The sequence below is a fragment of the Physeter macrocephalus genome, chromosome 20 (assembly GCF_002837175.3).
Source record: "Physeter macrocephalus isolate SW-GA chromosome 20, ASM283717v5, whole genome shotgun sequence".
NCBI classification, from domain to species: Eukaryota; Metazoa; Chordata; class Mammalia; order Artiodactyla; family Physeteridae; genus Physeter; species Physeter macrocephalus.
In genome coordinates, this window is record NC_041233.1 from 69,552,475 (window position 1) to 69,578,825 (window position 26,351).

The window sequence follows — 26,351 nt, forward strand, 5'->3', positions numbered from 1 at the left end:
GTGAGCCATGGCCGCTGAGCCTGTGCGTCCGGAGCCTGTGCTCCGCAACGGGAGAGGCCACAACAGTGAGAGGCCCGCGTACCGAAAAAAAAAAAAAAAAAAAAAAAAGAATTTGCAACTTCTGGATCTTGGCTTAGTAGGTCTTACCATTTTGTTACTTATAAGATTTAAAAATTGTTCTTTAGCTTTTTAAGTTATCTTCAGTGGAGGTTTGTCTGAATTAGCTCATCTGGAGCTATTATTGGAAGTGAAAAATCAGGACAAGCTATTTAACTTGTTATTTAAAATGTGCTTCAGTTTTCTCATCTGTAACATGGGATTAATAATTACTTATTATCTTTTGAGATTTTTAAGTGAGGTAACACATTATGAGCTTACAGTAATACCTGATACTGTCAAATGCTCAATTTATTATTATATTACTTTGAGAACATTGGAATGTTTAAAAACTTTTCCAAGCATGAATTAGCCCTTTTTAAAACCCAAACTAATTTGCAGGGATTACGAAAGACTTTCAAATAACATTTACATTAATTGACCTTTCTGTTAACCCTGATTTAGGCAAGTGAAACTCTTTTCCTTTAATGTTTTTGAGACTCTACGCTATAAGGAAAATTTAATTTTGTCTAAAACTAGATAATTACCCTGATGTCTGTGTATACATGTATGTATGTATGTATAAATATATGTGTGTGTGTATGTATATGGGGATATATACAGACTGATAAGCCATTGTGTATGTGTGTGTATGGGCATGTGCACGCGTGCGTGTATGTGTGTGTGTTTATGTGTACATAAATACATAAAGGCTAAATGGGAAGATATCTTAGTTATTTAAAATATTGTCTTTTGTTGATAAAATATAATTGGGCTGGAGCTAAGGAGAACAAAATGAAGTAGAATTGGGTTACTGTTTAAATATTTTAAAATTCTGAAAATTTGAAGCTTTTCTAAATATCTTTTTCTTTTTTGTGTTTAAAATAAAGGATAATTACAAAACCCTTGATTTACCCTATTTTTAAAATTGACTGAGTTCTTGGACTAGATATAAAGTTGGCAAAAGAAAATGATTCTAAAAACAGGTAGCTGAACTCAATAAAGTCTGGTGACAGCTACTTTAGCAGTCTTGCTGCATGAAAAGCAAACATAGCTAACAATGTAACCTCCAAAAGTGCTAGGTACATATACTATTTCTCTATTCCATAGATCTGCATCTTTCAAGGTGCATTTGATCTTCTTTCTTTTGCATCCATCTAATTTTTGTGCAGAGAAAGTTTAACAATCTATTTTGCATCAGCATTGAACCCATCTGTATAATGTTGTCTTTCAATGTGTTTTTCCACTTTGTAAAATGAAACAATCATAATACATAAAAATTTAAAGACATTCAAAATAAGTTTCCTTTGAGATTTAGAGAGATGATGTATGGCAATCTGAAATTTTCTTAAGTTGTAAATAAATTCTCCTGTTTGGAAGTTTGGTTTAGTGTCTTTTTAAATTTTTTATGCTATTGTGTGTCTTAAAGTTACTTTAAGGTAATCATTTTCATGATTTTGTTTTCTAGGTTAACAGAACCTTCTGGATATTTAACAGATGGTCCAATTAACTATAAGTATAAAACTAAATGTACATGGCTAATTGAAGGCTAGTAAGTATATAATTTGCATTAAATTAATTTATTCTGAAATAATAAAGAAGGTGATTATATCAGTGTTAAAGCATTAAAATATAACAACTTCATAGTTATATAGTTTATTCTGTTGCTTATTATTGGAAAACATTATTCATGATGTTTTAAAATGGGATTGATAAATTTTAGATATAATGTTTAATGTAAATTACAATACGCTTTTACTTGTGATAATAGTTTGATTTTTACATATATTTATTTTTAAGTTATGTTACTATGGCATTAAGTCAAGTATGCATTTTTGGCTTCTTTTAAATCGCTTGTTATGGAATTTGAAGACTGCATAGAAAGTATAAAAATATTCCATGCTGAATTATGCCATTGGTTCATACTATTCAGCATTTTAGTTCTAAGGGTGTTAAAAAAAGAACATTTTGTAAAAGAGAGAGTTAATTGTCCTTTTAGAGGTATTTTTCAGTAATTAGGGCTTGAGACTGAATTTATCTATTTAAACATATTATGAATGGATCATAAATGATATGAGTTGTTTTTGAACTATTTTATGATTTTAAAGAGTGTATTTGGAAAGCTGCATTTTTATTTTTGTTACTTTAAAGGTTTTTTAAAACTTCAAGGTTATTAATTCCCTGTGTACCTGTGGTCTCATTTATTTGTTAACAAATAACAGTATATCGTATTGAGACCTTTTGATTAAAATTTGAAGACCTTATTAGTACCTCTAGTTAAGAGTTCATAGAAATAAGAACAGTCTTGAGTGTTGAATTTAAAAATCAACTTTATTCAAGTACAATTTGCATGCAATGAAATACACCCATATTAAGTGTACAGTTCAATAAGGTTTCAGTAATGTATACAATTTATGTACCTCCACCTTAGTCAAGACATAGAACATTTCCTATTGACTAAATTTTTATAAGACATAGAACATTTCCTCTTGACTAAATTTTTAGAAAAGGATGATACATACATATGGCTGGTTAATAGATTTTGGAGTTGTATATCATTTTTACAAATTAGATATGACTGGTTATAAATCTTTTATACTGATGACCTATGGATTTATAGCTAAATTATCTGTAAATAGGTTTTTAATAAAATACTCTAAGATTTCTTTAGACCATGCTTTACATATTACATATTAATTTTAAAATATTTTAATTTTTTTTCAGTCCAAATGCAGTGTTAAGATTAAGATTCAATCATTTTGCTACAGAATGTAGCTGGGATCATATGTATGTTTATGATGGAGATTCAATATATGCACCTTTAATAGCTGTACTTAGGTGAGTAGTTGTGTTTAATTGATGAATTTGTAGTCAGTTGTAGAAAAGTAACTGTATAATTTATTAATTTTAAATATATACTCATCTTTACTGCAAAAAGAAATTTAGCATAGGCGTTGATGGCTAAACTTCAAAGATGGTATAAGACTATGATGATACTGTGACTGTCAACTTAGGGGTATATATAATAATGTAAACATTGATATAACAGAGATAAGTAGTTACTGTTTCAGAAATGTAGATTTATTAATAAATACCCCTTATTCTTGCTGTACATAGTTCATTCTTTTAAAGTGAATTGAATCTGTTTTCAGAACTATCTGTATTTGGATAGATTAATGTGAGTTCTAGCTGACAAAGGAATTAATAGATATATGTTTTATAGTTATCTTTTTATTTTAGAGAAATTATAAAATTTTAAATTCTGTAAAAAAAGGTTAAGTTATGCTTTATGTAGTGGTTTAATAAAGAAGGTGTTTCTGTCAGTTCTCACAGTTTGGGAATTTTGGTTGTTTCCAAATACTTTATAGTTAGTAGTCAGGTAGTAAGATTTAATTTAAAAATTTTAAAATCACAGCATTTTCAGTATCAATTTAAAACTCTTTATTATGTATGTACAAATTATTATGAAATGTTTTATGAACAGGAGAGAATATATTAGATAGAAAAATTTTTGAGCATATGGTGTAGATTTAGTGTACAATTTGACTAACATGATTGTTGACCAGAGTTATTCATTACATTATTCCTTACTTTTGTTACTTACACAGTACCTCTTATATGTCCTGTCATTGTTAAAAATTTAAATATGGGTAAAAGCTTATTGTTCCTTTCAACATTTTTTATTTTATTTTTCTTTTTACTATTTATGTTGTAAGTATTCTGTTTTAACAGGAATGTAAACTATTATTTTTTTGGACAAACACGTAAGGGCTGTATTTCTGAATGACTGTTTCAAAATGACTCCTTGAGAACTTAGATGCTTATTCTGTGATATTGCTATTGCTCAAGATAATTGTAGAACTTAATTTTTGAGTTGTTTGAAAATTATAGAAAGAGTATTCTGGAGTAACCCTTCATCTAACACCAATAGATAGAAAATGGAGCAGAGCCTTGTGAATAATTACATTGTAAGATAATTTATTGCAACAATTAGATAAGATACTAGGTTCAAACATTTATTTTTAGCAATTTAGATATAACCGTTATCATTCTTCTATTTTTATGACATTATTGACAGACCATCATTTAGATGTGTACCTTTTCATTTGTTTTTCTAGTATTTGTGATGACTGCATTAATTAACAGTGATTCATTAACACTCTTACCAGCCATTTCTTGCTACTAAAGGAAGCTTTTGTAAGATAATTAGCAGGATGGGATTTAGTATATGACTGTGAAGGTGGATCTAGTGACTTTTCATCAGCAAGTATTCCTGTTACCTATCCTGAGAGAGATGGAAAACCCATGTTTATTGAATATCCACTTGATTCTAAACACTGTACTAGGCAGTTTAAATGTCATCAGTCCTTGTTAGGATATTGTGGAAGAAGTACTATTATCCCCCATTTATTGTTGAGAAAATTGAGACTCAAGAGAAATAAAGTTTTACTTCTAATAGATGGTAGAGCCAGGATTAGGACTTGACAATCTCCGGACTTAAAAGCCTATACTGTTTGTACTTCATTTTACTAAAAATTCAGAATCTAAATGTTTGAATTATTCCAGCTGTATAAGAGTTTATTATTCAACAAACATTTGATAACCTCCTCAATTCAAGAGACTGTCATAAGCCTGGAGGTTGCAGTAAGGAGTAAGATACAGGCCATTGCAGACACCAGCTACCTGAAGTTGCGCCCAACGTTATAGGTTAAGTGCACAGTCCTTCACAAAGCTGCCCTCACTTCAGATAACAGCTGCAAGTTCAGGGGTCTCCAGGCCACCTGCACTTCTGACCAGCTGGCTACAAATTTAGAGGTGCCTGTGGCCCACTCAGGTTCCATAATTTGCTAGAATAACTCACAGAACTCAGGAAAGCACTATACTTATGATTATAGTTTTATTATAAAGGATAAAAATCAGGACCAGTCAAATGAAGAGACACATAGGGTGAGATCTGGGAGCATCTCAAAGCTGTGTCCTCAGGACATATGTTACCCCCCCAACCTATCAGTGTGTATTGCCACTTAGGATGCTCACCTGATTTACAGGTGTACAGAGTTTTCTGGGGGTTTCCTTTTGTAGGCATTATTGATCTAATCATTGGCCATAAGGCTGAACGCAATCTTTAGCCCCATTCTGACTCTGGGAGTCAGATTGATTTCTTGTGGCTTAAAGCCCCACCCAATCACATGGTACGTTTTTCTGGTGTGGCCAGCTCCCATCCTGAGTTACGTCATTAACATAAACTCTGAGCCCACCATGAATAACAGAGACATTCCTATCACTTGGGCAATTCCAAGGATTTGGAGGCTACACCACCACACAGTAGTTGGGCACTGGTGGTGGTATGTAAACAGATTTTTTACACAGCACAACTTAAGTGTTATAATCAGGTTACGAAAAGAGGCTATATGATTTCAGAAGTAATGAATTCGTCATGGTGAGTTTCATCATGAGTAGAAGAATGATAGACAAAGTGTGGGGGTCAGATAGGACATTCTAGGTAGAGAAAAACATACGTACAAAGGCGTGTACACACTAAAGAACATTATATTTTGCGTCAGTAGTAAGTAGTTATGAGTAACTTGATCATAGGAAATGTGAAGGGATAGGTAGGTGCCAGATTACCCAATAAATGGTAATCAGTAACATCTACTGAATACTTACTATGTGTGAGGGGCAGTGTGCAAGAGTTCTTTATATATATCAAGTCATTTAATCCTCACAATAACCTTTTAGGTAGGTATTATTACTGTCATTTTGTAAATGGAGAATTAAGGCACAGAGAGATTCTGTGAGTGGCCCAAAGTTGCTTTACTGGTTGGTGATAGAGTCAGAATATGAGCCTGATTTTTTTTTTGTGTGTGTGGTACGCGGGCCTCTCACTGCTGTGGCCTCTCCCGTTGCGGAGCACAGGCTCCGGACGCTCAGGCTCAGCGGCCACGGCTCACGGGGCCAGCCCCGCTCCGCGGCACGTGGGGTCTTCCGGGACCGGGGCACGAACTCGTGTCCCCTGCATCGGCAGGTAGACTCTCAACCACTGCGCCACCAGCGAAGCCCATGAGCCTGATTTTATAATGCTGTAAACACTGTAGTGTTGCTTTCTTGTTAACGCACTAAAGAAATTGGACTTTATTCTGTAGGAGACATTTTAGAATATGGAGAATGGATTGGAATGGAGACCTGTTATTTTTTATTGTGTGCTAGACGATTATGTGCTGGACACCATGTTTGTAAAGTCATAGGTAGTGATAACTGGAGGCCTAGAAAGTTATTATATTCCCAAAGAGTGCCTGGGGACACTAGAAATCCACAATCAACTGAATTCTAATTCAGGTGTTGAGGTAATTCACACCCAAACTGAAGTTCAATCCCCTGAAGGGCCTGTCTTCTACTAGTTCACTTTTACACCTAGTCTTTGGGGTCTCAGGTCAAAGTGAGGGCCCTGTGTTCCACTTTTTGGTTTCCTAGTTATGTAAAACAGCCCAGTTTCTTAGCCCTTCAGACCTCACCTCCAACTTTGAAATCAGTGAATGCCCATAAGGAGAAATGGCTCTAATTTGTGGGCTTACCCTTTTCTTAGTTCTCCTAGTACCTTCAGGCTGATTTTTTTTTTTTTTTTTTTTTTGGTACGCGGGCCCCTCTCACTGTTGTGGCCTCTCCCGTTGCGGAGCACAGGCTCGGGACGCGCAGGCTCAGCGGCCATGGCTCACGGGCCCAGCCGCTCCGCGGCATGTGGGATCTTCCCGGACCGGGGCACGAACCCGTATCCCCTGCATCGGCAGGCGGATTCTCAACCACTGCGCCACCAGGGAAGCCCCCCTGGCTGATTTTTTTTAACTGCCATTTTTTTCTAGTTGATTTCAGTGGGAGGGTTCGTGGGTCCAAATTGGTTACGTGAGAAGTGTGAGTCCTCTTTCATTTACTGCTTTCAAAACACTTATAAACAAACAACCAAGCAAACAAATCTGCTCTTCATCTGTTTCAGAGGGATTAATCATATCTGTTATAAACATCTGGGAATATTATTTTTAGTAATATACTCATTTGATATAATCTCACTGCAATGAAAAATATATGTGTAACTAAAACTGGTCTTACAGAATTTTAATTGTGTTGACAGCATCCTTTTAAAATCTTTTGTTCTTTCACAAACATAAGCTAGTCGATGTTATAATAATTATTACAACATCAAACATTGATTACTTTTTAATTTGTTTGCTTTTCAAAATGTGTTTTCAAAATAAATTATTTGACTATAATATTTCATTTTGTTCTGTCAAATATGATTTGAATGAGGGAATTCAATTCCTGGTGGTGCCTAAACATAAGTTTAACAGTGTCTAAAGGCATTGATGATTTTGAGTAATGTAATTTGTTGTTAGCAGCTTCTTTTCTTTCTCAGATTTTATGATTTCATAGATTTAGAGAGGATAGTATGTATAAATAAATGAAGATACATAATTTTCCCCCATGAACAAGTAGGGTTAAAAAGGGAGAAGTACCGGTTATTAATTTAGAACTCCTGCTTTTATACATTTATATTTCTCCCCACAAACTTCATTTTCTTTTGTGTGTGTATGAGTAATATTGTCTTTTGGAATAATTATATATTAATGTAATTTGCATAAGTATGCAAAATTCTAAAGAAATATAAAAAGTGTGTATTTTAAGATGACCTAAAATACTTAGATTAGTGTATTGGAAATGTACAACTTTAACTAGAGTAACATTGTAGTCACTTAGCTGATGTGGAATGTTCTATCTAGCTTCATGAGAATTTGCAACTAGTGGGGAAAAGTAAGGCTATAAGGTCACTTGTTAGAGTACCAAGGTGGTTTTATTTTATTTTATTTATTGAATTGAAGTATAGTTGATTTACAATATTATAGTAGTTTCAGGCGTACAACATAATGATTTGATATTTTTATATAGATTATACTCATTTAAAGTTATTATGAAATATTGGCTATATTCTCTGTGCTCTAATTACATCCTTGTATCTTATTTATACCTAGTACTTTGTACCTCTTGATCCTCTTCCCCTATCTTGTTCCCTCCGCCACCCCTGTCCCCACTGGTAGCCACTAGTTTGTTCCCTGTATCTGTGACTCTATTTCTGTTTTGTTATATTCATTTGTTTGTTTTATTTTTTAGATTTCACATATAAGTGAAAACATATAGTATATGTCTTTCTCTGTCTGACTTAATTCACTAAGTGTAATACCCCCCAGGTCCATCCATGTTGCTGCACATGCAGAATTTCATTCTTTTTATGGCTGAGTAATATTCCATTTGTGTGTGTGTGTGTGTGTGTGTGTATACACCATATCTTCTTTATCCATTCATTTCTTGGTGGACACTTAGGTTGCTTCCATATCTTGGCTTTGTAAATAATGCTGCTAAGAACATTGGGGTGCATATATCTTTTTGAATTAGTGTTTTCATTTTCTTTGGATATATACCCAGGAGTAGAATTGCTAGATCACATGGTAGGTCTGTTTTTAATTTTTTGAGAAACCTCTGTACTGTTTTCCATAGTGGCTGCACCAATTTATATTCCCATCAAGGATGCACGAGGGTTCCCTTTTCTTCACATCCTCCCCAACGTTCATTATGTTGTCTTTTTGATGACGGCCATTCTGACAGGTGGGGGTTGATGTCTCATTGTGGTTTTGATTTGCATTTCCCTAATAATTAGTGATGTTGAGCATCTTTTCACGTGCCTGTTGGCCATCTGTATGTCTTCTTTGGAAAAATGTCTATTCATGTCTTCTGCCCATTTTTTAAACAAGTTTTTTTTTTTTTTTGATGTTGAGTTGTATGAGCTCTGTATATATTTTGGACATTAATCCCTTATCAGACATATCATTTGCAAATATCTCCTCCCATACAGCAAGGTTGTCTTTTCATTTTATTGATGGTTTCCTTTGCTGTGCCAAAGCTTTTAAGTTTGATTAGGTCCCATTTGTTTAGTTTTGCTTTTGTCTCCCTTGCTTGAGGAGACAAGATCCAAAAAAATAATGCTACAACTTATGTCAAAGAGTGTTCTGCCTGTGTTTTCTTCCAGGAGTTGTATGGTTTCTGGTCTTACATTTAGGTCTTTAATCCATTTTGAGTTTATTTTTGTATATTGTGTGAAGGCATGTTCTAATCTCATTGTTTTACATGGAGCTGTCCAGTTTTCTCAGCACCATTTGTTGAAGAGTCTAGCTGTTCTCCATTGTATATTCTTGCCTTCTTTGTCATAGATAAATTGACCATAAGTGCATGGGTTTATTTCTCAGTTCTCTATTCTGTTCCATTGATCTATGTGTGTCTGTTTTTGTGCTAGTACTCTTACTGTTTTGATTACTGTAGCTTTGTAGTATAGTCTGAAGCCAGGGAGGGTGATACCTCCAGCTCTGTTCTTTTTTCTCAAGATTGCTTTGGCTATTCAGGGTCTTTTGTGGTTCCATACAAATTTTAGGATTATTTGTTCTAGTTCTGTGAAAAATGTCATGGGTATTTTGATAAGGACTGCATTGAATCTGTAGATTACTTTGGGTAGTATGGACATTTTTAACCATATTAATTCTTCTCAAAGGTGGCTTTAAATGAAGGTTTACATATGACTTAAGTTAATGATCACCCTATAGTATTTTGACAGGATGGATGGCAGGACAAAAGGGAGAAATGGGACATTGCAGTCCAAATGGTGAGAAGAGAAAAAGGAGTATGGTGGCATGAGAGTAGATGTTAGTCTGCTGGCAACAGTAGCAGATATAATTGGTGAGAAATGGCTAGGAACTCATTTTAGATTTATTCTTCTAGTTGCCCATTCTAATGTAGATACTTAGTGATTCTGACAAGAATATTTTGAGTAAATTTTGTGTGATTAACTGTCATATGTACATTGATATACAGAGTGTTCAATTTTGCTCTCTTACAGTGGTTTGATAGTCCCTGAAATAAGGGGAAATGAAACTGTGCCTGAAGTTGTTACAACGTCTGGCTATGCACTGTTACATTTTTTTAGTGATGCTGCATATAATCTAACTGGCTTCAACATTTTTTACTCGTAAGTATTTTTTCAAAAAAATTCATATTGTAATAACGATTTTTATAATTTGACATAAGAGTTTATTGTTTGTTTTTATAAATGTCTTATATACCAGGAGCAGGCTAGTGTGTTAAATTCCAAAATATATAGCATCTCTTCCTAAGTGACATAAAATTTTAATAATATATCCCAAAATACTGTCCAAGCTTGTATAGGATAGTTTCTAAGTCTTAGGACACTATGGTAACAAGTTAAGTTTGGTTAAAAATTAATTACAAAATTAAAAATTTTTGGACAGCGATTAAGTAAACATATTATACAGACTTAGTGTAACTTTACTGGTAATAACAGATACGTAGGATTGCAGGGATCCCTCATCTGCCCTACTGTGCTCCAAGGTATTTTATACCTAATTTGGAGATTGAATGCGAGCTGAGTTTTCATAGTCCTTCTGTATTCCAAAGACCGTACTGGATGCTTTATATATATTATATTCTTTAATTCTCTTCTCATCAGTTCTGTCAAATGGGTATTTTTCCCATTTTACACATGAGGAAGTTGAGGCTTAGGAGATAAGGTAAGTGGCTATATACCACTTTCTTCTCTAAAATTAGAAAATGATATTTATTGAGCATCTATTGTGTAGACTCTGTATACATTTTTATATCTGGAAGTCCAAAGGGGAAATGAATTAGCCAGAGATGCTTTCAGTTGCTTTCATTAGGAATGGCCACAGAGGAACTTGATACATTTTTTTTTTGTTTTCTTCAGGAACGTAGAGAATGGTACCAGAGAATTTTTCGCGAGGAATAAAATATCCTAAATATCCTTGAATCAGCAATTTATTATAGGATTTATTTATATCAAGAATTTACACAAGGGAGAATAAATATATAGTAGAATATAATCAGTTAGAGAGCCTTAAAATAAAACTTGGTAAATATCCTTTTACTTCCATAACAGTGTATAGGTGATAGCATGCTGTTTAAGTATTATATAACCAGTTTAAATCTTGGCTTCTCATATTGTTTCAGGTATTCATGAATTTAATTTTTTTCTGTGAAATATATATTCAGAGCAGTTGAGTAGTTAAGTCTTTATAAAACAGCGTGCTTGGAACTGTATAGATCCTGCAGATGTTGAGTATGTAGTCTTGGTAGCAGAGTAAACTCATTGAATGAACTGAGGCCAATTGCTAGTATGTGTAACTGAATTGCTTTAGGGTTTAAAAGGTACAGAGTAAAGAATTGAAGTCGCATTGTAAAATTGCGTTAAATGAAGCACGTAGACACAACAGAAAAATTATAAAGTTAACAAAATATCAGCCAAAGTTCTTTTTCAGTTATCTTGAATTTGAATATATATGAATTATATTTTACAGAATCAATTCTTGTCCTAACAATTGCTCTGGTCATGGGAAGTGTACAACTAGTGTCTCTGTTCCAAGTAGAGTATATTGTGAGTGTGATAAATACTGGAAGGGTGAAGCTTGTGACATTCCTTACTGTAAAGCCAATTGCGGCAGTCCAGATCATGGTTACTGTGACCTAACAGGTGAAAAGCTGTGCGTCTGCAATGATAGTTGGCAAGGTAAGTGGGTTTTGAAACATTGATTTATGTATCTAATATATTAATACAAATTCTACACTCATTTGTTTTGCTGTAGTTTACACACCCAAATCTCATGTATTTGTTTTAATTTTAGAATTTCAGTAACAGTCAACTTCTTAATAACTTGCTTCTTCACAAATAAAATCAGTAAAGATTTTGTCTACATGCTATTTTGAGAATCAAGTGAAGTTATATATGAAACTCTTTAAATTGTAGACGTGTGATCATTATGATCTTTAATTTTTTGTTGAGTTCCCAAAGATTTGGTGACGTGGCTGAAATTAACACGTGGTACATTCAAATTTGATTTATAATGGGTAATATAAATAGTATATTGCAAAAATAGATGCTCATCTCGGAAGGTACTGGACTATATTAAACTTGTTTCTTGGGAAAGACTGACCTCTTGTGGCTATGTTTTAAAAGAACATAGAGTATTTTTAAAAGTTTAGAAGTTTTACAGCTGCTTATTGCAAAAGCAATGAGAAGAATTGGGGAAGAATTTCTAAACAATTTTTATAAATATCTATTATTAAAGATTAATTTTGGACTACATTGAAGAGTTTTAGCTTACTTAAGTATTTGGGTATAAAATCATAAATCTTGTCATTGTGGAATTTAATGAAGAGGTAGGTCCTTCTTATCTATATACTTACCCACCCAGAACTTGCTTTGTGCAGGTTATATTTTCATATTGAGAGCTTACTTTGTGCCAATGTATTAATCCTGTTGATGGGGGAACTTTGACTCAAGAAATACATAATCCAAAGTTACATGATCGTGTATTATTATAATACAGTGTAACAGTAGTAGCAATAGTTCCTACCAGAGCTGTCTAAAGTAAAAACCAAAGAGAATGGTTTCATATTCAACATTCTTGAGACAAGTTAGAAAAAATGTTACTGAGTGTGCTGAGTACTTATTTAGAGGAATTATTTTAGGCTTTCCATAAATTATGCCCATTTTAAACCCATGTTATTTCATTAAAAAATTAGTTGCTCCAACCATATGAAATACCACTGATTTTTTATTGAATTGAATTTGATTTCCTACTATGATTATGACAGATACAAATTTCTCAGTGTTTTTCATTGTATATATAAGGCATATATTTTGTTGAGTGGCTATTTTAATAAATCATGACCTTTCTTCCCTTAAAAAGTGCCTTGAGGTATCTTTTTTTTCCGTTTCAGTCTTGAAACTAAAATAACGTCCTTTTCTATGGAGAGAATAGTACACCAAAAATATATTTAAATTAAGGCCTGAGAAATAGAAGTATAGCTTATATGCATGGTGTTTTTCTGACTAGTCTTCATCTGCTGTTAGTCTCCATCTCATTTTAACAGTCTTGAAAGCAAAAGAGGGATATATTTGGATAATATTCTCTATGAACAGCTCTGTCCTTTTTTGCTCTTTACTTCCTTTTAGTAGTTCTCCTTTAAAATGCTTTATTTTCTGGAGGTTTTGTAATATGTATCTGGTTGAAAATATTATCTTTTGTTTTTCTGGCTTTTGTTTATCAGCATTTCACATTTTTTTATTCTTGTCAGGAGTGCCTGAAATCATAAAAATTCCTGGCTCTTAAATGTCTATAAGCAAATGAAAATGGGGAAGCAAATGCTGGGTTTGTTTACTTTTAAAGCAAAGTGATAATATGAATGTTTATATATATATATATATATATGTATTAACACAGACACATATGCATGTACACATATATTTTTAAAAAATGAGAATAATGTTAAAGTGCTTTATTATAAAATATACAGAAATCAGATACACTTTTATACCACTATTAATTCTTTGTAATTAAATAATTCATCTCTGAATTGATATGAATGTTTCATGGGTAGTGTTTGGTGAAATGGATATTGTGCGTCTTTCAAGACAAATGATGTGCAGATTGGTTTCTTTGAGCCTCCAAACTGACTCCTGATTCTATATCTAAGGAAGCATAGCTTAAAGTAGGTGGGATTGTTGACTATATCACTAGGTTTTAATTGTAGATGTATGGAATGGGAGAAACCATTGAGGGGAAACGGAGAGAGAGATTTGTTTCTAGGGCATCTGAGGAATGATCAAAGAGCTGGAGATATTTGAAATGAGAGCTGAGGAGGCAATCTTTTTTTTTTTTTTTTTAGGAGGCAATCTTTATGAGGTTCAGAGTCTGGCAGTTTTTTTGTAATGTGTTATTTGGAACTGGATTCTTTGGGTTAAGAATAACAGATTGTTGCTACCTTCATTATATTTTATCCATTTATGTTGGTTAATTTTACTGACTCTGTTTGGTTCTGCGCTAGTATATAAAAAGAAAATAAATGTTGTTTTCTAGAAACTGAGATTTTATTAAGAGAATCCAGAGGAAAAGCCTAGATTTTTGTTAAGTCTTGAATCCCCTTCCTCACATTTCTCTAGTGCTTGTCCCACCTAGGCTTCACATCTCCTTGTTTTCCAAATTTAGTTTTTCTGTGTAGCATCTCCTAAGAGTTTTGCTTAGCCATTACTATACTTTTTTCCCCCTTAACTTTCTCATCTAAGTCTTTCTTCCTTAACCATCTGCTTTCACCTTTTTACTGTTTTAGGCAATAGGAGTATATTTTAAGACTAGATGGCACCATTAAAGTCAACTGTCCCCCTTTTTCTGTGGAAAGCACTTGTAACAACCAAAAGCTGAAACAGTAAAGAATATAGAAAATGCTAGTGCAACATTTTGAAAAGCACACAAGTTTATTGTATAATGTTTAATTTTGTTATAATGTATAGTTTTCAAAGACAATGATATATACATATCAAATAGATTACTTAAAGGGTAGAGACCTGTGTGGATTCATCTGCTTCTGTGACATCTTTCACTTAATAAAATTTAAGTCTTAATAAGTCACAGGAGGGAAAAAGACAACTTTGAAGAGCATTTTTTAAGATGGCTTCCAAACATTGGGATAGATGAGGATTATTTTTTTTTTTTTTGGCCACACCACGTGGCATGCAGGATCCTAGTTCACCTATCAAGGATTGAACATGTGCTCCCTCCAGTGGAAGCGTGGATTCTCAACTACTGGACCACCAGGGAAGTCCTGAGGAATTTTTAAAAGGCATGAAAATCAAGATATAATAAATTGGATTTATGTTCATATGTAAATAATACAGTAGAACATTAATTTTCAAAGCAGACTCTCAGATACGGTGTGTTTCCACCCCCTGACCCCCGTCAACTCCCTAATCAGAGTGGCTCCAGGTTTCCCTCTTACATAACTTTAAAAAATCGGAACCACTAGAAGTCTTTGATTTGATTGTAAGCAACAGAAACAGTTCTGGCTTATCTGAGCAGAAAAAAAAGGCAGTTATTGGAAAGTATGTCAGGGACCACTATCTCCCAGCATTCATTCTTCCCTTCTTTTTAGTGATAGAATTGACTGAGTTTTTAGCTCAGCACATGGTCTTCAGCTACATACCACATTTTTCCGCCTTCCTTGCGTCTAGTATGGTTATTGTACTAAGTTTAGGTAAGTAGGATGTGAGTGGAAGTGCTGTGTGGGAATTTTACATCATTGAGATCTTTTCCAGTGGCTGGTAAATGGCAGTAACTGTAGTAAACAGTAGCACTTGCCCATTTGCCTCTAGAATGTTTTATGAGAGAGGAATTAACTTTTAGTTTTTTTTAAGCAACTTATTTTTTGTTCTCTAAACCTGTAATCTGACTAATACAAAAGGATATTGAGTAGCTCACAAAGGAGATGGGAAGGCTGGAAAAACCTTGGTTAGAAAGGGGTAGGTGTAACAGAAGGCTAGGTGGGTTGGTTCCCAGCAAAGATGAAGCCACAGGAAAGTTTGATTAGGATATTCCTGTTACTGCCACTGGACCCTGGGGTACCACCACTGGTCTCTTTACTGTGGATACTGTATGCTACAGGCTTGGGTAGAAAAAATTCTCAATTCTTCCCACATCTTTGTATCACTTTTGAAGATTTGAAGGCCTGCTTAGTGAAATCTACTTGGCTAAACTTAGGTCTTATCCATACCTGGCTTGGCTGCCTTGAGATATAGAAATAGAGAATTTAACTTTTCTGAATTGTGTAGTGGGAAAGGATTTTGTTTCTAACAAAATTCGCACAGTGAGAGATTTTCCCAAACTAGGAAGGGGGTTCAAATGATTGGAATCTTCTAAATAAATTAAAAAATCCAAATAAAGGATTTTAAAGTGTAGATTGTTGCCATAATTGACAAGGAATGGGCTGAATAGTTCTCTCATGTCTACTCAAAAACTTTGCAATGTGGAATAGATGGTAGGAGTAGACAGGTTGAAAAGATAGACGAGCAGCCTTCAGGGTACAATTCTTTTCTTAATCTCTTACAACAAAACATTTTCCACCTGTTTTATAGAGGTGAAAAACAGGTTACCAGGTTTTATATACAAGACCATTGCTTAGCCATTTAAAATTTGTCCCCGGTCCTTTCCTATTCCAGAATGCCCTGTTCAATCCTCTCGTTCAGTCCTTTTACATGTCTTCAGGATATTCTTTATAGATATTCAGTGTTCCTTTTCAGTGCAGTTCAGACACTGTTCTCATGTAAGGATTGAAGTTGGTTGTTTTCAGCCTTTAGATGATTGATTAAAAGATAGTATCTTAATATGTAAATCAGGTAATTTGATAGTTTTTTATAGCGTTTCCGATTCTTTATTGAAAGTTACACTTTGGATTTATCTCAGTTCCTTGAATGTTCTTTGTCCCTAAATATTTCAAGGCCTTTCTTATTTCTGCACTTCCCCTTACAACACCCTCACCCCTTAACATTCCAAGACTGGGTCACATCCTCCCACATGCTTTCATAGGACCCTATCTTTTAAATTTATAGCTTTTATCACATTTATGTTTGTGTGATTTTTTATTATCTTTCCTGCTGGAATACAAACTCCATGAAGTTAAGAATGACTATGTTTTGATCACCTTTATGCCCACAGCAACTTCTGTAGTGCCTGTTGTGTAGTAGGCGCTCAAATTTTGTTGTTGTTGTTGAATGAATGGATTAGAAATGTATTCGTTGCTGGTTTAGTGATATGTGGACATTCAAGTATAGATGTTTTAGAAGACTAGTACTCCAATAACTTACGCAATTTACTTGATATATAAAGCATAATTTTAAATATTGAGGGAAACATTTGAATTTGAGCATCTGGTCAGTTATTTTCTTTCAGTCCTTTGGTTTTAGATTTTAGCATTTGCCATTGGGTGGCAGTATTGACTACCAGAGCACACACTTAGATTCCATGGCATTATTCAAGTTGAAAAACTTGATGATTTTGTTTGTTTTAGAAAAATATAAAATCTTTTAGCTCAGATCCATGAATATTTTATCATACATTATTTTTTTTTCTGGGTTAGTCACATAACATATTAGGACAGAATTAGTTACTTTAGGATAGTGTGTATAAGTACACATGAGACTATAGGTTGCTTTAAAGAAATCCACAGCATAGCTTACGTTTTCCTTTAGAAATTTAATAATGAACGTGATCTCTCTATTTAACTTTGTGGAGAGACGAACAACAGATAATGTGCTAGATTAAATTCTTCTCTTTTTGTTCATTTTCCCCACCCAGCAAAAACAGCAAATCCAACTTTTTGCAAGAGCCAATAAAATAAGTTTTTATTCCTCAGCTACTTGAAAAGTTGTTTAAAAATAAAAATAGTATTGTGGGTGTATATATAACAAGCTTTATTTACTAATTCATTCATTTATTTTTGTTCCTTTTTTTTTTTTTTTTTTTTTTGCGGTACCTGGGCCTCTCACTGTTGTGGCCTCTCCCGTTGCGGAGCACAGGCTCCAGACGCGCAGGCCCAGCGGCCATGGCTCACGGGCCCAGCCGCTCCGCGGCATGTGGGATCTTCCCAGACCGGGGCACGAACCCGTGTCCCCTGCATCGGCAGGCGGACTCTCAACCACTGCGCCACCAGGGAAGCCCTATTTTTGTTCATTTTATGTAACAAAAATTTTAGAGCTTCTTCCAAGTGCTAGGTACTATTCTAGGACCTTTGAATACATCACAGAAGAAAGAAAGTAAAGATCCTTGTGGATCTTACATTCAAGCTAAGAGAGACAGACCATAGATAATCAACATAACATATATTATACATATAATATTTTAGAAAGGGATAAGTGTAATGGAAAAATAAGGTGGAGCTGAGAAGGAGGGATAGATAGATCTAGGGATGGGAGTTACAATTTTAAATAAAATGATCAGGTTAGGCCTTATTGAGAAGGTGACATTTGAGTAAAGACTTGAGGCAAGTGAGGGAGTTAGCTATATAGACATTTAGGAGGAGGGCATTTCAGGCAGAGGGACTAGCCATTGGCAAAGGCCCTAAGGCAGGAACATGCCTGGTGTGTGTGAGGGCCAGCAAAAGGCCATTGTGCCTGGAATTGAGTGACTGGAATTGGCAGATCGTTGGATGTGAGCTCAGAGAAGTTGCAGAGCAAGGAGATGATCGGGGATATGGTGGTAAGGTGCTGGAGTGATGGAGGTTTGTGAGGAATGGAGCTAGATGAGCTAAGCCTTAGTGTTGTAGGCCATTGGAAGGATTTTGACTTTTACCCTAAGTTAAATGGGGAGCCATTGTAGAATTTTGAGCAGACGATTGATATAATCTGACTTAGTTTTAAAAGGGTCCTGTTGACTTCTCTATTGAGAACAGACTACGAAAGCAGAGTACCAGTTAAGAGACTACTACTATAATTATAACCTAGATGAGAAATGATAGTAGTGTGGGCAGGCAGCAAGGAAGGTAAGAATTGCTTAATACTGAATGTGATTTTAAAACAGGGTTAATAGGATTTGTTGATGCATTGGATATGGGGGATGGGAGAAAGAAAAAAGTCAAGGATGACTTGAAGACTTTTTTGACCTTAGAGTAAGATAGAGTTGTCATCAGTTGACATGAGGAAGATTTTAGGAGGAAGATCAGTTTGAATTTGGTATGTTACGTTTGAGATGTCTTTTAGACATCTAAGAGGAGATGTTGAAAAGGCAGTTGGAGTTTAGTGGAGAGAGGTCTGTACTGTTTGGGGCTGATTGGCTTAAAAATGTTAAATTGGAAATGGTTGATGATACTTAAAGCCATGAGATCAGATGAGATCATGAGGGAAGGGAGTGTAGAGAGAGAGAATAGAACAGAGGGCTGTGGGTTACAACAAAATTCACAGAATATTCTGTGCTAGACATAGGCTCCTTCCTTGTGGAAGGTTACCTAATGTTGAAATATTTACAACCACTTACTTTATTGCCTCTGACTTAGATAGGTGGGATAAACAAATCCTGCTTTCAATCCCAGCTATCTCTGTATTTGTCATTTTCAACTAATCAGAACCAGTCTATAAAGCTTTGTTTTCAAGCCTTTCACAACTCAGAAATAGTACCTGGAAAGCACTGATCTTTGCTAACAGAAGGGCAGTTCCTTTCATACTGTAATCACACATTAACCTAAACTGTGAGAACCAAGTATTCTTGGAACAGATCTGGTGTGATTACCACTCACAAATTCATTGTTCTGTAAAATTAGGATATTGTCAGAACAGCTGTGGACATTTAAAATACACTAAAATTGATAACTGTCCTTTGGAGATTGGTTTTATGGGCCTAGAAAATGTTTAGAATACTTTGGAAACTGAAACAAAATCAAAATTTTCTGATGGTGTTAGAAGATAGGACTCTTGCAATGATGTTATCTCATTTTGCCTTTTATTGTGGAGAACTTCAGATTCAATATGATCATAAGACTATTTCTGGAGTGATTACAGTAAGTTACGTGTACCTCTCTCTAAATCTTCCTTCTCAGCGTACTTTTCCTTTCCTATTAGCAGTCCAGTTTCTCTGTGGGAAATCGCCTTTCACTCATTGAGAGTAGTCTTGATGGGATGATAAATCCAGATACCTGTCTATTTTAAGCTTGGTTTTTCAGCCTCTTTTTAAAAATTCTTTGAATTTCCCTATGTTTTTTCAACAAATACCCATTTTTCCTTAACCTAGCCAAAAGTAGTTTTTGTGGCTTAAAACCAAAGAAATCTAGCTGATATACTACACTAGAGGTACTATTCAGGGAATTGCTGTTAAACTCACTTGAAGACTTTAAATTTTTATCCTTCTTTATGGAAGAAAAGTTATTTTATAAAATTAATTTGTATAAAGCAAATAAAATTTTTGTACTGATTTCCAGTATCAAAACAGAGATCGAGTCCCTTAGAAAAACTTTTCCAGTGCAAAATAGACTACTTTGGGAAGGAAGAAAGAATGTAATTCAGTAGTTCTGGAATTGCTTTGGAGAAACTTTCAAAACTTTGTAGTACTTTCTTTATTCTAGGTTTTGTCCTTTGCAATTATTTCTCAATTGTATTTACCTCTGATTATAGAAATTTTTAGTTGTAATTTTACTGTTTTCTTTTGGCATGTATATTTACTATACCTAATAGTGCTAGGCTTCATTAACATATTTTGCCTGTAGACTTAATTATACTTAGTTTCCTTGTATATTAAAATGAGAGGATGGACTTCATAATAGTATTTAATATTAAGTACAATCTCATTCAATCTTATTTTATTTTCACAGAATCCTGTGTTCTTCTACGTATAATCTCCATGATTAAACTGAAGTTTAGAGAAGTTAATTCGTCCAAGGTTTCATAGCTAATAAGTTGGAAAGTGAGGTTTGACTTCATAGCTCTTGCTCTTAATCTTTTATGGCTCTAAGGTTATTTTCATTCATTCATTCATTCATTCATGCAGTAAGTGAATACTGAGGCCCGTCATGTAAGAGTTGTGGGACATGTTAAGGATTTTTATGTTTAGTGTGATGGGAAATCATTGAAAGATTTTGAGTAGGGAAATTTATATTTTTAATCATTCTGGTTGCATTGTGGAGAGTTGAATGTGATAGGAAGGGAGCAAGAATGGAAATAAGGAGACCAGTTTGGAGACTATTGCAGTAGTCCAGGTGAGATTGGATGGTGGCTTGTGCTAGGATGGTAGTTGGAAAGGAAAGGATCAGTGTTTAGAGCCTGGTAGAGGTGATCGAATTTAAAAATGTTTATAATTGGTAAGGTACAGACACTTAGACACCATCCAGTCAAAACTGATGCTGACTTTAGGACTGGGGCAGGATCCTGGATGAGCCATGCTGTGCCAGGCATTACCCCTTGAGTTGTCTTTTGTGGAGAGTCTGGATTATCTCAGAGGGGCCAGGGGAACTGGGAAGGGGAAGGCCTGGTACCTGCAGCAGCATCTACTTAACAATCAGTGAAGCATTTCCATGTTTTAACAGTTGGAAAGGCTGTATTCCTGCATACTTAATGAATGTCAGTCCAGGATTTGTTGGATATGGGTGTGGGAGAAAAAGAGAACTCAAGAATAGCTCCAAGATCTTTGCCCTGAGCGACTGGGTAAATGGAAGTGCCGTTTACTGAGATGGTAAACACTGGTGAAGGAGCAGATTTGGGAGGGAAAAAAAATCAAGATTTTCGTTTTGGACATGTTAAGTTTGAGATGATTATGAGACATCCAAGTGGAAATGTCATGTAGGTAGTTTCATTTTGAGTCTGGAATTCAAGAGAGATTGTGAGGATGGAGGTATAAATTTAAGAGGGATGGGGATAATTCCACTGTGGATTGTAGAACACTGTCAAAAATTTGTCTCGCAGTAGCCTGTCACTAATGCCGAAAGTTACATCATTAGAAATTCATTTATGCTCTTTGGATTAACGCATGGAAAAGGTAGCATATTAAATCTTTTATGAAAACCCACTGTAATGTGAATTAGTTTATTACATCTTTTTCAAGACAGCTGTGATCTGCTTACCTTGAGGAGATTCCCATATTGATTGATAAGGTTATACAGGGAGAATTATGCAGAGATGTTCCATAACAGGACAGATAATGAAGTGGTAGATTTTTCATGGGTGTGTTTTTATGCTTTTTTTTTTTTTTTTTTTTTTTTTGTGGTACGCGGGCCTCTCACTGTCACGGCCTCTCCTGTTGTGGAGCACAGGCTCCGGATGCACAGGCTCAGCGGCCATGGCTCACGGGCCCAGCCGCTCTGCGGCATGTGGGATCCTCCCGGACCCGGGGCACGAACCCGTGTCCCCTGCATCGTCAGGTGGACTCTCAACCACTGCGCCACCAGGGAAGCCCACATACTGTGTTCTTAAGAAACTTTATTACAAAAACAGGTAGTGAGTTGGATTTTGCTCATGGACTGCTCTTTGCCAACCTGAGATAAATGAGTTCTAAGTGGTTTAGAATTGTAGTTTAACTTAAAAAAAAAAAAATCAGTGTGTTCCTTTAATTTCTTTGGTTACCAAGGAATAGTTCACAGTCTTTTCACTCAGAAATTATAAAGTTTTCTATATTTGATTTAAAAGATTGTGTTATCAAAGAGATAATCTAGGGTGCTATCTAATTTGTACCTGAAAAATACAGACTCATAGAATGTAAGCATTGAAAAGGACTTGGAAGATGAATGAATGAATGCATGGGTGAGTGAACAAATGAGAAAATAAAAACTGTAAAGGCTAATATTTCTGAAATTAGGGTCTGTTTGGAAGCTTTAAAATTTTGTGATTCAGTGATAATCTAAAACTTTTTGATATAAGCAAATTTAACATTAAGTGATTGATCTGATAATTGTGTAAAAATGCCACTTGATGGCAGTGCCAGCATTTGTGTTGACTATTTAGTTAGGACCAAGTAGTATCCTTATTGCAGGCTAAAAAGAATATTGAAGAGTACTGATACTTTTGTGATAAGTGAAGGTCAACAGATGTTATGGCATATTATATGGATAAAAAAGGTTTGTAAAAGATAAATGAAAGAAAAGTGCTGGGAGAATTATGTTGTCAAAATAATACAGGTATCTTAAAGTTGCATAAAAAAGGTGCTATGGAATTGATATCATTTTCCACTTAGGATGAATGATTTACTTTGAGCAGAACAACACCATCATTTTAAGCAAAAATTAATTTTAATGATTTTATAAGTTTGTTTATATACATAATTTATAAGTTTATGTTGGTTTTATATTCATAAAAGAACTTTAAACATAAGGAATTTATTTCTAGTTTTTGTTTAAGCATATTAGTTTCATTAGAATTAAAATAATCTGTGAGCCCTTAAATTTGATGAAAATACATTTCCTTTAGGAGCATTCCTTCCATAACTTGAGTTTGAGAAACACTGATCTAGCCTAGCCTGCTACATTTTACAGATGAGGAACCAAGACTCATGAGTAACATCATGAATGTGTATAGGAAAAGGCAGTGTTTTTAACTTAAGAGTATTTATGTTATCCTGCACTCATTAATAGTTTTAATTTTATTATGCATAATAATTTTTTCTGTTTGAGGATAATAAGCCTCTCTACTGATGCCAATTTTGGTTGGTCTTAATAAGAATGATGCTAAGAAAAAATGTAATTTTATTTTTATATTTCTTTAATAGTTTACAATTTATGAATGCTTTAATTTCCACTGTCTTTAAAAAAAATAAATATTTATAATCTTAGGAGATAGATTGTTATTTCTGTTTTATAGATGAAGGCTTGATGATGGCAAAGGTAAGCAGACTTTCCCAAGGTCACACTTTTAGTAAGAGACAGAACTGGGATTTGAGTACATTGTTTTCTGTTCTAATATCCTATTAGCATACTGAAATAAATCTGAAATTTATATCATTTAAGTAATTCGTTCAGATTGTATTATTTATTTGAACGTATCCAAGTCTGATTTGAGTGTATGATTTTTTCCTCTGTAAGCATTACATTTGCTTTTAGAGTTTTTCCTTTAAGGTATATTTCAGACCATTTATGTACATTATATTTATTAATACGATGAGCATTGGATTCTTAAATTCTCTTAATCCATGTATTCTATTTCTATAGTCTAAGGTCTTTGTTTAATGCATTGTGTTGTTTGATTCTTTAAATAGGTCCTGATTGTTCTTTGAATGTTCCTTCCACTGAGTCTTACTGGATTCTGCCAAATGTTAAACCCTTCAGTCCTTCTGTAGGTCGGGCTTCCCATAAAGCTGTTTTACATGGGAAATTTATGTGGGTGATTGGTGGATATACTTTTAACTACAGTTCTTTTCAAATGGTCCTGAAGTAAGTTTTCTTCTTTTTTTTCAGATTTTCACAGTCTAAATTTTAAGCTGGATATTTTCGGTAATAAGACTATCCTAAATACCTTATGTTATTGATATACAAATTTATGAATGATTATTTTTGTAATAGTATCTGTTTGCCACATAGGACTGATTTGAGAATATATAAACTCAGTGTATCAATAAGTTATTTGTCATTGGGCATATAGGTTTGTTCTATATAGATATTTCATTAGCTTTCTAGAGTTCTTTTAATAAATTCTGAATAAGAAAATATTAACTTTAAATAAGCCCAGGCCAGGCCACGCCTATATTTGGACATTATGAATACTGCTACCTTTTATTTTTTCAGAATGAAGTATAATTGCTTATATAAAAGTACTTTCAGTTTTTCTGCAAATTTTAATTTACCTAAACTTTTACTTTGCGTTTACTTTACAAGCTTTTGTTTGGGAGAACAGTGCCAGTATTATAAGATAGGTTATGCATTTACTGTTGACTCAATAGAGATTGTCCTTTGTGTGATTGGATGACAAGGAGAACTGCATGGATGCTAGCTTTATCTGATATTTTTCAGCTGATAATTTTATTTTATGAACTATTCAATAACAATAAAAGAGGAAATAAGAATAATTTGATTATCAATGTTGTTTTCAGGGGTGATATTCATAATATGTAATAACTGAGGCAACATGGGCATCAACCAGTTGGAACCGACCCTGGACAGTGTACCATAATGGTGTATACCCAAAAGGGTTGCCATATTTAGTAGATAAATATACAGGACACACAGTTAAATTTGAATTTTAGATCAACAGTGAATAAGTTTTTAGTAGGCATAGGCCGCATAATTTTATTTTATTTTTTGGTTTTGTCCCAAATATTACATGGATCATACTTATACTAAAAAATTGTTTACTGAATTCTGGTTTATGTGGTTTAACTGGGCATTCTGTATTTTATCTGTAAACTCTAATTTCTGAAAATATTCGTCCTATTAATTTTGGGGATCAAAAAAATTCTGTGTATAATAGCAGATTGCTTTAAAACTATGATAGAATAAGACTGGAATTAAAGTATGAAATAAAATAAAATAAATTCTGGAGAGAGGGAGGAAGAATTTTAGGTAAATATTTAAGTGAACAATTAGAATTCTGTAACACAATAAATGAAGGATAAAATGTAGTAGAAAGAATTAAAAGAGAGTTAATAGGATTAAAATGAATTGTTAAGATATGCAAAGAACCTGAGGAACCGAGAGTTAAATGTGGAAAAGAAAAGGAAATTAACTATGATTCATGAAAATGAAAAGATTGTGAAAATAAAGTAGAACTTTGGATTAAATTGTGGTATTTGCAAAGTAGAGTTGTGAAGACAGAGTATAGTTGTCAAGGAAACATGGAGATCCTAAAAGTTTGTGTTCTCTACAAGTTAAATAGCATATTTTAAATTAAGTGATGAATTTTACTTGATATTCTCCTAAACATACATTTTCTATTTGAACCAGATAGTTTAATTTTTTTTTTATTGTCTGAAACCTGGTTCTTTTGGTTACAGTGTTTATTTAGTTTTATAGTAAACTAGAGGTATCAGCTTAGAAGTAATCAGCAACTTTGTTGCTGTTTTCACAGGTTAGAGAATATTTTTTCATTTTTCTGAGTGTGGTTTAGTTGCAGGTAAGGATGTTTAAAAGCTTTTAGAAGTGATAGTGTCAGTCATAAGTTGATTTATCTTCTGTAGTAGAATTTAATTGAGGTGTAGATGTTATGCTTAAGACAAATTATTCAGTAAATAATGTAAAAGTTTTGTATTAGTGTCTATTAAATTAGAGAGTATTTTATGGAACATTTATACATCGACATTAGAATTAATGTGTATTCATGGGCATAGCAAATTGTTTTGAACACTTACTTTGTGCTTAGTACTTGGGATCTATCAGTGGACATAATGAATATCCCAGCTTTGTGAAGTTAGTGAGGAAAGACAGGCAATTAGAAAAAAAATGTAATTAGCATGATAAATATGTATATTATAAATTATATATATGCACATATATTCATATACAGATATAGATAGATAGAAAGGTGGGTAGCAGGGGTAAGCAAATCAGGAATGCCAAAGAGGAGGGAGTTGCACTCACAAATGTAGTGGTGTAGGCTTCATGGAAAAGGTGAGAGCTGAGCAAAGACTTGAAGGGGTCAAACACTGGCAGAGAAGAAAGCCAGACAAAAGCCTTAAGGTAGGAGCTTCAAGGAGGCCCAGGTGACTTTAAAAGTGTAGAAGAGCTCACTATTGTTTAGGTTAATCAGCTGGTTCAGAACAAATTAACTCCGGTAATAAATAGCCTAGTCAAGTTATTGTATATTATACATTTGGATAATTGAATCCTAATTTAGACTAGGTATATCTTGAATGAGTCTCTATTCGAAATTTCTAATATGGTATGTGAAATTATGAGTT

The 26,351-nt window shown here is 34.0% G+C and overlaps 1 protein-coding gene across 2 annotated transcripts in view; it reads left to right on the top strand.

Annotated features, from left to right (window-relative positions):
- Positions 1-26,351, top strand: part of ATRNL1 (attractin like 1) — a 744,759-nt gene that overhangs the window by 25,643 nt on the left and 692,765 nt on the right. For both annotated transcript variants that reach the window (XM_024121650.1, XM_024121651.1), the window contains exons 2-6: positions 1,565-1,648; positions 2,821-2,934; positions 10,028-10,156; positions 11,520-11,728; positions 23,718-23,892. In XM_024121650.1, coding sequence (XP_023977418.1) covers positions 1,565-1,648; positions 2,821-2,934; positions 10,028-10,156; positions 11,520-11,728; positions 23,718-23,892 — 711 coding nt within the window. The remainder of the gene's footprint in view (positions 1-1,564; positions 1,649-2,820; positions 2,935-10,027; positions 10,157-11,519; positions 11,729-23,717; positions 23,893-26,351) is intronic.